A 10,297-nucleotide genomic window follows, 5' to 3' on the forward strand; every position below is an offset into this window, starting at 1 on the left:
CCCCTGCAGATGAGGGAGGACTCCTGTAGCAGCTGGGAACTGGTCTCCAGTAGACAGGACAGCAGATGGACATGGGGAGCCAGGGCTTGGGAGCGAGGTCCTGGGCCCCCTCTGGAGCTCCTCCTTGCAGAGGGAAATCCCAGGGTCTGCAAAAGCCCCCTGAGCACGTGCGGAGTTTCCACAGCAGCCCCCACTCCAGGCTGCACATAGTGCACCCCCTTCTTCCGTGTGGCTGACCCCTTCCCACACGCAGACCCCGAGAGCTCAGTTCCTGTGGCTCCCGTCTCTGAGGCCTCAGAGCTTCCCTGCAGGTCTGCTCTTTTCAGAATAACCTGTCTTCTTTTCTTCCCTTCAGGATCATCTGCCTCCTCTTCTACTATGTACATTTTTTCCTAGCCAGGATCCCCTCGTTCCAGTGTCTCGTGGCTCCTTCCCAGCCTTCTCTCCTGGGGCTGAGACTCATGGATCTTCCCTTCCCTCCACTACCAGTGTCCACCCCCTCGACTCTATACCCCTCTGGTTTTGCTGCCTACGTAGCTTTAGGTATACCACCTTTCTCTGTTGGAGCAAGAGGCACTTGGACCAGAATGACATTAAAGCCCGAACTTGGGCAACATAGGCGACCTGTTAGAGATGCTGTGATGAGCAGTCTGTGCCATCACCCCTGATTCCACAGCAGGTGCGGCTGACTGTGCTAACTAACCTTCACCCTGGATCCTAAAGCCCTCTCCTGGCATCATCCCTTCACTCAGCAGAGCTGGTCCTTGTCATTCTCCTTGCAACACCTGAGATGGGAAGTGCCAGGCTCTGTCCCGTCCTGGTCCCTGTAACTTTGGGAGACCTAAAAGCACTAGAGAGCGGAAGTTTGGGAAACTCGAGGGCTTGAATCTTGGTAAACTTCCATCTTCATTGTTTGGGGCCTTGTGGCCTTAACAAGCCCGAGGAGTGACTCTCCAGCCCCTTCTTCCGTGTGGCTGACCCCTTCCCACATGCAGACCTTTTTCTCCCACAGCGTCAGGCTCCTCCATCCCTTGGAAGTGAATACTGTATCATGTGATAAGAGTGGTATTTTAGCTCAAACCTGGTCTGAATCCAGAAACTAGCCCTAAACATTTCATGGCTTCTCAGGAAGCTTTATAAATAAGAGCAACTGTCTGATTCACAAGGTCCCTGCCCTCCCACCTTCTCACCTGGGGAAGTGAGGTTAGATGTGTGGAGTCAGCACCTCTCCCACCTCCCTGGTAGACTGACCCGTGGTGTTAGGCATTTGGGCATTTTTAAGGTGATTCTACCAGATCCTGAAGGGTAAGGGAATTCTTTTTGATTTGTTCCTTGTCATTCAGAAGTCAGGGATGAGGGTGGTAGGTTACCGAGGCCTCAGATCAAGGCCATTGTCAGAAGACAAATGGCCTTCATTGCCTCTGTCTCCGAGGAGTCGGACCCTGAAAATCAGAGGCAGTGTGTGCAGGGCTAGACCCGCAGCTGGTGAGCACCGCCGCCACTCTCAGCCAGCTCCTCCTCCTGGGCCCTCCAGCTCCTCCTCCTGGGCCCATCTGCCTTCTGAGCTCATGACTGACTTGGGCCAGTGCTTCCAGGACCCCAGCGCATGACTGCTGTTGGAGGCCTTCTCTCTAAGGGCCTGGCCCCTGTGTTCCTGAGCTCCGCCTTCAGAGGCCTTGTCCACTCCCACCCAAGGAAGGGGTATCTCAGTGAATAACCCAGAAGAGGGTGAGCCCAGCAATTTCGTGGTCCAGGAGCCTTTTCCCCAAGGCCACTTGTGTATGGGCTACTATATTGCCTCTGTTTAAACACATAAGTTGTTTTCCTGGAAAATCTGCAAGAATAGGTAATCAATTTAATTGGTTTAGAGTTCCTGAGCCTCAAAACTCAGGAATATATACTTTGCCTACTATCTTAAATTGCATGCTTTATTTTTTCAAGAGTATGGGTCAAAACTGTGAATAAGCTGTCACTCTCTGTCAGGAGTCAGGAGTGAGAAAAGTCCCTTTAATTTTAGATGTGTCTGGACACCGGCACACCTCAAATGTCCATCATAGGCTAAAAGGGAAGGGAAGGCAAGGCTAGATTCTGGCTGGGTATGTAGACTCCACGGCAAACTGTTCCTTAAATGAAGTGTGATGTGCAATTAACATTTTTCCCCCCTTCTCCTGACTGTTGTTTTGTGTGTGAGGGATTCTCTCTGGCTTCCCGTCTCCTGTCCCCTTTCCCCAGCTCTTTCCATCCCCTCCCCTAACCCTCTTGGACCTTCCGTTCCTCTTTTCTCACTTCTCTGTGACTGTGGAGCAAAGCTGTCTCACTTTCTGATTCTTTGCAGATCGACGTAATTAACACATTCCAGACGGGAGCCTCTTTTAAGGGAGTCCTAAGGCGCCAGACCGTGGGTCAACACCTTGATGTAAAACTTGTTCCTAGCTCGTCCTATGTAACAGTCACGCCAGTTAAATCTCCCCCCACCACTTCTGTGGCTGCTGCTGTCTCATCTCCTACTCTGGGCAGTGAGTGATAGTCTATTTTGATGCATGATTTGCTAAAGTGACCACAAGAGAGCACGTGGCAGTCACTTTAACCAGTCGTGGTTATCTTTTCCTTTTGGTTTTTCCCTTTGGTCTTTGAGTTGGGCAAAAAGTTGGGGCAAAATCCCCACTTCAAAACTAGCTGTGTGCCCTTTAATTGGATTATTTTTTTAATGTTGAAAAGCTGTTAAACCGTAACCATTTTAAAGACAGTAATCTTGTTTTCTGATTGTTCCCCTGCATTGCCTGTTCCTTCCTTGAGTTCTGTTTGTTTTACTTTACTTTGTTTGTTGCTTTGTTTGAAGATGTTGTTGTTGCTTTCCTCTCCTTCTGCTCCTTTGACTGTCAACTCTGTCTCCTAAGGTTAGGTGTAAGGTTAAGCCAAATGAAGGCTCGAGAACTCTCTTCATCTGGGGGCAAAGTTGAGATCTCCTGAAAAAAAGGCATAAAAGGAGCTATTATTCCCATTTTTCTGAGCAGTGGATCTGCCATAGCTGAATCAGTGTTGAGTGTGGCCAGTGCTGGTAGTGTCCTTTTGGCCACCACTCCACTGTTAGCTGGCAGTGCTGGCATAAAAGAGGAAACTGGATGTGAAGAAAAGATGCTCAGTTCACATGCACAGGCCTGAGCATCCCCGTTGTTTTACTTTTCAGGGATCTTCAGCCAAACTCTGGTTTAAGACTCTATTCATTCACATCTCATAGGAGAAATATATAAAAAGACCAAAATAACGTATTTTTCACCTGTTAAAAAATTTTTTTTTCTTGTAGGAATTTCTGAAGAGCAACCTTTTTTTTGTTTTCCTCCTTTGCTCTAATCTGATTGTTTTACTTATAACCAACACTTCACATTTTATTTTGGCTGTAAAGTTTTAGGACCCCTTTCTCAGTCATCCAGTCAAACAGAATGCCATCAGGGCTCACCCTAAGATCTGGTAGATTATAGGTAGATTACTGGATTATTGCTAATGCTTATGCCTTCCTATTTCTGATCTTTTTACCTTCCCCAAGTGGGACCCAGGGAGGAAACAGAAGTCTCTTTGCTGATAGTGCTGTTAAGGTATTTGGTGGGGAAGGCATCTCTCTGTATTAAGTATGTTGTGGGCTTCAAATACCTGAGTGTTTAGTCTGTTTCTTTCTCCCCAACTCCTGGATACCATCACTCCAACCCTGGGATGGAGGGTAAAGAAAGAGCAATTGCTTTCTCTGTGGTTCACTTGATTGTGAGTGTGTAGGATGGTCAGACCTAGATTACCTGTTGTCTTTCTAGCCGGCCCTAAGTGTTCTCATGTGAGGTGTGAGGAGCAGGGGGAGAGGAGGTCTATGTGGATGCATGTTCTTCAGGCCCAAAGGCAGCCAAGATCTGTGTCTTACCCTCCAGCACGCAAGGCTCTCCTGCTCTAGTCCTCCCGTGTTCCTCCTGTTCCCTGCTTTCTTCTGGCTTTACCATGTCCTTCTAACTAGTCTCTGTTCTATTTTAAACCCTGCCTCTGTGTTGGGAAGGGTTAGTGTCAACTGTCCTGGTGATTTGAAGGTGGGAGGACTAAGCAAAAAACAGTGACCACGGGGCTCATGTAGAGTTGCTGGTGGAGGATATGGTGCAACCCCTCAAAGGTAGAAAACCCGGAGAGTCAGGCCATCCCTGCTCTTCCTCCAGCTGTGCCTTCTTATTGGAGGGCCTAGAAGTTATAGTCAGGCATTTTAAAACCCATTTCCCATTCCACATTTCCAAACAAATTCAATTATTTATCTAATGTTTGGCAGACAGATCTCTAAGATTTCCCTCTCTGTATGCTAAGTTGCTTCAGTCATGTCCGACTCTTTGTGACCCTGTGGTCTGTAGCCTGCCAGGCTCCATGGGATTCTCCAGGCAAGAATGCTGGAGTGGGCTGCCATGCCCTCCTCCCCAGGATCTTCCTGACCTAGGAATCGAACCTGTGTCTCTTATGTCTTCTGAATTGGCAGGCAGGTTCTTTACCACTACCACCACCTGGGAAGCCCAAGATTTCCCTCTCTAGGAAGGCCCTAATTCCTTCTCTTCCCTTAATTTCTGCAAAGGAAACCTGCAGAATACCAGCTGAAGAAAAGGGAATCTTCATCTTCCCATTCACTGAACTCCAGAGAGTGGCCCTTAGCACTCATGCCTAATCTAAGGGCCAGCCTGGTTCGGGCCTCCGAGCCGTGAGAAACAGTTGCTCTCCAGTCAGCCACTTTCATCTGTAGGATAAGCGCCCCAGAAGGGACGTTTCCCAGAGACTCTGAGCGACGGTGATTGGGGAAGGAAAGGTTGATTGGCCAAGCGGAGAGGGCCTGAAGCTTGCCCAGCAGCCGCCTCGATCTGTGTCTTGTCCCCCACACACTGCTCGGGCACCAGGCACTGTGCGTCAGGAGGGGCGACTGCCACCGCCTGGGTTGGGCTGGTGATGAGGTAGCTGTGTGGTGGGCATCCGTGCGCGTCACAGTCTCCGAGGTCAGCGGTGGGATTGAGAGGCCTGCTGGCACAACCCACACCCTCTGCCCACCACCCTCCTTTCCGCCCGCCAGGCCACCAGATGGTGCTTCCTAGCTCTCTGACTCCTCTTCTCGAGCTTCCCTTACAGGTGGCTGCTTTCTCTTTAGAGTCCAGAGCCGTTATCTAGCTGGATGACTGTTCCTTGCTCCCCTAAAGAAGAAACTGTCCCTATCTTTTCCACCCCCCATCCCGTCACCTTCATCTCCCTTATTGTTTGCCTGTAACAGTGACTCATCCCCCCAACAGGTGAGAGGAAAAGCCACCAAACAGGGCTCCAGAACCTCATTGCGACCCCTGTTTTTAAACATCTGTTTTCTAGATTGGACTTAACATATAATTGTTTTAACAAAGTTTTCAGTCACTTTAAAAAAAAATAGAAGCAGGAAGTTTGAAAATCACTCATACTGAAGATGACCAGCTCATGATATAGAGGTGCCTGTTGCCTGTAGCACATGTTAGAAATGTGGAGATCGGAAGAGTGAAAAGAGTGGGCTGTGCTAGCACTCCTGCAGGGGGAGTGTGGCTTTGAGGGCATTGGATTCGGTCCCGCTTCATCCAGGTGCTTTGCTCTTAAGATTTGATGTAGACTCATTATAACTTGGGACTTCCTGAAACCCAGATGTAACCTGGATTCCATCTGATCTTACCAAAGGGATAGAAGGATAGATCCTAACTTTGTGTGCAGCAAGGTGAATGTGTACCCAGCTTCCTCGATTCTTCTTGGCTGAAGCACTGAGCCAAGGGGTTGCAATGAGATTCTGGAGCCCTGTTTGGTGGCTTTTCCTCTCACCTGTTGGGGGGATGAGTCACTATTACAGGCAAACAATAAGGGAGATGAAGGTGACGTGGGGATGGGGGGTGGAAGCACTGAGTGACAGCGTCCTCTGCCTTCTGAGCTCTGAGTGCCCTCTGTCCTGTGGGTCTGCCGGTGTGCTGTGGAGTGAGGCAAGATAAAGAAAGCCTTAGCCGGCAGAGATGCAGCTTCTGTGAACCTGCCCTGTGCGTTATTTTTGAAGGTTCTGCACAGTGACGGGAAGCGTTGAGACAAGCTGTACAGTGCATTTGCCTCTCTGTGTGCTCGCTGGATCCATGTTCTTCAGGAAGGTGTTCTTTGCTGGAAGAGGTGCCCCGCCCCAGCCCCCATCACTTCTCCCCCTTCTCCCACCTCAACAGTCTCTCCTGCATTATTTCCATTTCTTTTCTGATGAAAGAACTTTGGGATCAGTCTAGGATCAGCCACCTCCCAGAACTGAAACTGTCCTACGACCGCTTTCTTTTCCCCTCTCTCTCCAGCCTCTCAGGATCCCACCTTGCCCCTACTCTAGTACTACCAACCCAAGTTCTAACGCGTACCTCAGACAGGTTTCCAGTTTAGAAAAACAGCTGCCAGAGAGCTGGTGTCTATGGATAAAGTGAAGGCTGGGCAGAGGGATCAGTGCTTGTCAAGTGTTTCTTCTTCTCCTCTAAACTGAACCCCTTCCTCTGTTGTGCAGTAGAGCAAAGCCTGTGACACTGACAGGAGTGTATCCCCTTTGAGAAACCGCAGGTGGCTCCCTTTCCTCCATCCTCATGATCCATCCCATCAGGAAAGCCTCCTGGCCTGAGTAGCTTCTGTTCTGAGCCCACGCTCTCCCTCCCCTACCTAAGATCACGTTCCTCTTCGTAATTTACAAACAGCTGGAGAAAGCTCTGTGACTCGGCACAGCCGCTGTGCGTCAGAGTCATGGCCACACGCGTCCAGCCGCATCTGAACTGAGAGAGCAGCCCTCTGTCAGCCTCGGAGGGGGCAACTGTGATGCCTGTATTTATCCACCTCTTCAAGGGGAGGGGCTGAAGGAGTGGAGTTCTGCTTTGTAGGACACAGTGGAGATTGTGGGATATAAACATATGCATGTTTCCTGACTGAAAAGGCAATTATTAAATTGGAGAGTATAAGAATTTTGATTTCTTGCATGCTGCTAACACAGCTGCACGGTATTGTCTGCCTTGCCGCACGGTATTAATGGTCGCTTATCACCCAACGTGTATTGTGTGCAAATTGATACATGTTTGGCTTATTGAGGGTTTTCAACAGATAACTTCAATGTGTAATCTTCCATTCCACACTCACAAAATATTTGGCCCCAACACAGAAATCCACGTCTGGATCATCTTTTAAGTTTGACTATTAAACTGCATCTATTTCCAGTGTCCTTGCCTTCCATCCAAAAGAACTAATGAATCTTTTTGTTTCCTGTTTAATTTCGAGAGTAGATTGTTTGGAAATGCTAACTTTGCTTTGGGTTTTCTACTTTTTCTTATGCAGCTTTGAAATATTCTGGTAGTTTGTCATTGTTCACTCTCCCCACCCCACCTCAGTGCTTGAAATTTAAGTCACGTGATGTTCTGGTGTTTCATGATCTCTTCTCATGCTTTTGGTTTGGGTTGTGGGGCAGTAGTGTTCTGTAGCTGGGCTTTGTTTCTGTCATCAAACCACCCAGTCCCCTGTTCTGCTGACCAGTTCTCACCGCTGCGTTTTCTCACCCTCGTTTTCCTTCCCCTGGTGTAGATCAGAGTGGTCAAAGCGTTCCACAGTTCCCTCCACGAAAGCATTCAGAAACCCAAGAACCAAAACTCCATCCACAACTTCATGACCCACCCTGAATTCACCATAGATGAGGAGGGGCCGCGAACACCACTCCTGGATGAGCAAGAAGAGGAAATTTTTGAAAAGGTGTCTAAGCCTAGGACTAAGATGTCCTCGCCGGGTGGTGAGGACACTCCAGAAACCAACGAAAACAACAGCTCGGTGGATTGCTCCCGAGTACAAATTGTTGCTTCCCACTCGGACAGCCCTCTGCACAGCCTGGAGACGTCAGTTTGAACTTCGTTCTCTGCTTCCCGTTCCTGCCTTCCCTGTCTCCCTTTTCATCTGTCCCGTCATTAAGGCGATGATGGGCGTTCTCACTGTCGTGTCAGCTGCTCCCAAGTGTGAAGAGTCACGAGCACAGACCTACGAGGATTTTAGCTGAAACTCAAGTTGGGGTTTGCAGCGGGACCCAGCTAAGCCCCAGGCAAGTGATGCGGGGTGGATCTATTCCTTGGACGTGTCAGTAGTCATTTTGAAAGAAATGGCGACAATCATCTTGGCATCTACCCCACCTCCAATTCTCCCCAACATTCATATCTATGTCACCAGTCTCCTTACTTCTGGATTTTTACCCTATGAGTCTATGCTGTTTATGAGCTCAGTTCAAAATTCAGAGCTACAAACATTATCAAATGAAATGTGTTGAGGTAAGAATGGAAGGTACAGAATCAGATTGTTTTAAAACAATTTTTCCATTTTGAAAACTTATATCCAAGGCTCTTAACTTCTTTCTGCCCTTCCAATCAAACCTCCCCACAATCTCTTGGTCCTTTGCGACCATTGTCTTCCTTACCTTCACTCTAAGTTGTGATGATTAAAAAAATAGAATATGGGTGAGTTGAGTCAACTTTGACCTTTCTCCTTTCCAGCCCCAGTGGAACTCTCGGTTTATTTCTAGAGACAGATACATTTCTTTGCTAACAGCCCTTTGGAAGCAGTTGAGAGCAGGTAATACTATATCCCTGTTGTTGCCAGGTTATCTTCTTCTAAACTGCCATCTTGCCCGGTGTGTGTGGTTTCTAAGTGCCAGGACGATTAGCCTTGACCATGAAGCTCACACATACGTGGTCTGTAGTTTTTACCTGAAGCCTGAGCTTCCTCCTTTTCCTAAAGTGGTGGCAAAGGAATGAATTAAGGTTGACCCTGCCTCCTAACTGGGCTTGGATATTAAGGAACAGAAGCTGGCAGATCTAGGGAAAGAAAGACCATCAGAGTCAACTGGGAGTCCTCCTCGGGGTAACCACTGCTGCTCTCAAAGCCGTCTGCTAAGGCTGTTCTCGGGTAGGGCCTGATCATTGGGGGAGTGACGATTGCAAAGGCGTGGGAGAGGCCACAGTGCCCTTGCAGCAGGATCTGAGAAACCCTTCCTCAGAGAAATCAGAACTCTGGAGCTCAGGTGACGGGTCAGCTTGGACACTGCCTTCAGTCTTCTAGTTCTCCGCTGTGTCCCCTAGCTCAGCTAGCCGCTGAAAGGGCCCCAGCCTTTTGAAACTATATGGCTCCAGTGACACTCTGCTGACTTGAAGGAGGGAGAGGAGGCTCCCCTCCTCGCTCCCGCGCCCTACACCCTGCTCAAGCCCCTCCTAGAACACTCATTGCGGCACAGTTAGGCCTGTGCCTTCTCTCCCCGAGCACTGCCCAGAGCATCCCCTTCCCTGCCTGGCTCTCAGGGGCCAGGGAACTGGCTAGGAGATTTTTAAGTGCCCCTCAGTGGGACACGATGGAGCCGCATTTGCAGTTTCTCCATTTCTCTCCCTGCTGCGCTGATGTAAGCTCTTCTGTGCAGGAGTCGGCTCATGTCAGCCAAGTCCCATCTCCATCAGATAAATGAAGCCTCTCCCCTCTTTCTCGACTGATGGGGACGGGGAGAAGGGCCTTGAGGCTGCTGGGGACTGCCACATTTCCATCTGGGGGGTCCGCTGACCTGAGCTGTCCTCTCCAGCCTTTTCCTGTGGCTCCCTCCCCGCTCCCCCTCTCACCAGAGCTGCCCTAGGAAGGAAAAATAAAGACATTGTACCCCCTGCACATTCCCATTAGTACATCAGCCCCCAAATCTGATTTTGGTTTTGTAAAAGTTACATGTTCCAGTGATCTTTTTTTTCTCTGTCTTCAGTACTAATGGGGGAAAAAATAGCTCACCCGAGGTGTTCGATGTTCACATATATATTTATTAATTGGAAGATTTAGTTCTGTCGAGTCTTTTATTACCTCAGATCAGTTTTTAAAATAAACTTTGGAGGCTATTTTATCATTCCTGCTCCCGAAAGACTCTCATGGTGCCTGACAGGTTTACCCTTGAGGGCTTGTGTCTACTTGTTTAAAGTCAGTGGGATTTTTTCTGTGTATTCTAGTTTCCATAGTAAGAGAGAAAATATAGAAATATTATGCAAACAATATATACTTTTCTTTAGATCATAAACTGATATTTTTTGAGTCAGCCATATGTATTTTGTTTAAAGGATTTAAAATAAAGTGCTGTCCTGTAACCCTGTGGAAGGGGGCACGAAAGCAACTGTTAGACATGACAGGTGACTCACAGTGTATTTGCAATTGGTTTTTAAACCAATGCACCATACTACCTTTCTCCAAACAGCCATCTTCATGCTTATGGGGAAGAATTTTG

General features: G+C 48.5%; 1 protein-coding gene across 1 annotated transcript in view; it reads left to right on the top strand.

Annotated features, from left to right (window-relative positions):
• The window catches only part of LOC128061892 (plasma membrane calcium-transporting ATPase 4-like), a 49,362-nt gene extending 41,454 nt beyond the window's left edge, over window positions 1-7,908 (top strand). Inside the window, exons 20-21 of the mRNA XM_052654293.1 lie at window positions 2,336-2,443; window positions 7,594-7,908. Coding sequence (XP_052510253.1) covers window positions 2,336-2,443; window positions 7,594-7,908 — 423 coding nt within the window. The remainder of the gene's footprint in view (window positions 1-2,335; window positions 2,444-7,593) is intronic.
• Window positions 7,909-10,297: the final 2,389 nt, after the last annotated feature.

This window comes from Budorcas taxicolor, chromosome 16 (assembly GCF_023091745.1).
Source record: "Budorcas taxicolor isolate Tak-1 chromosome 16, Takin1.1, whole genome shotgun sequence".
Taxonomy (NCBI): Eukaryota; Metazoa; Chordata; class Mammalia; order Artiodactyla; family Bovidae; genus Budorcas; species Budorcas taxicolor.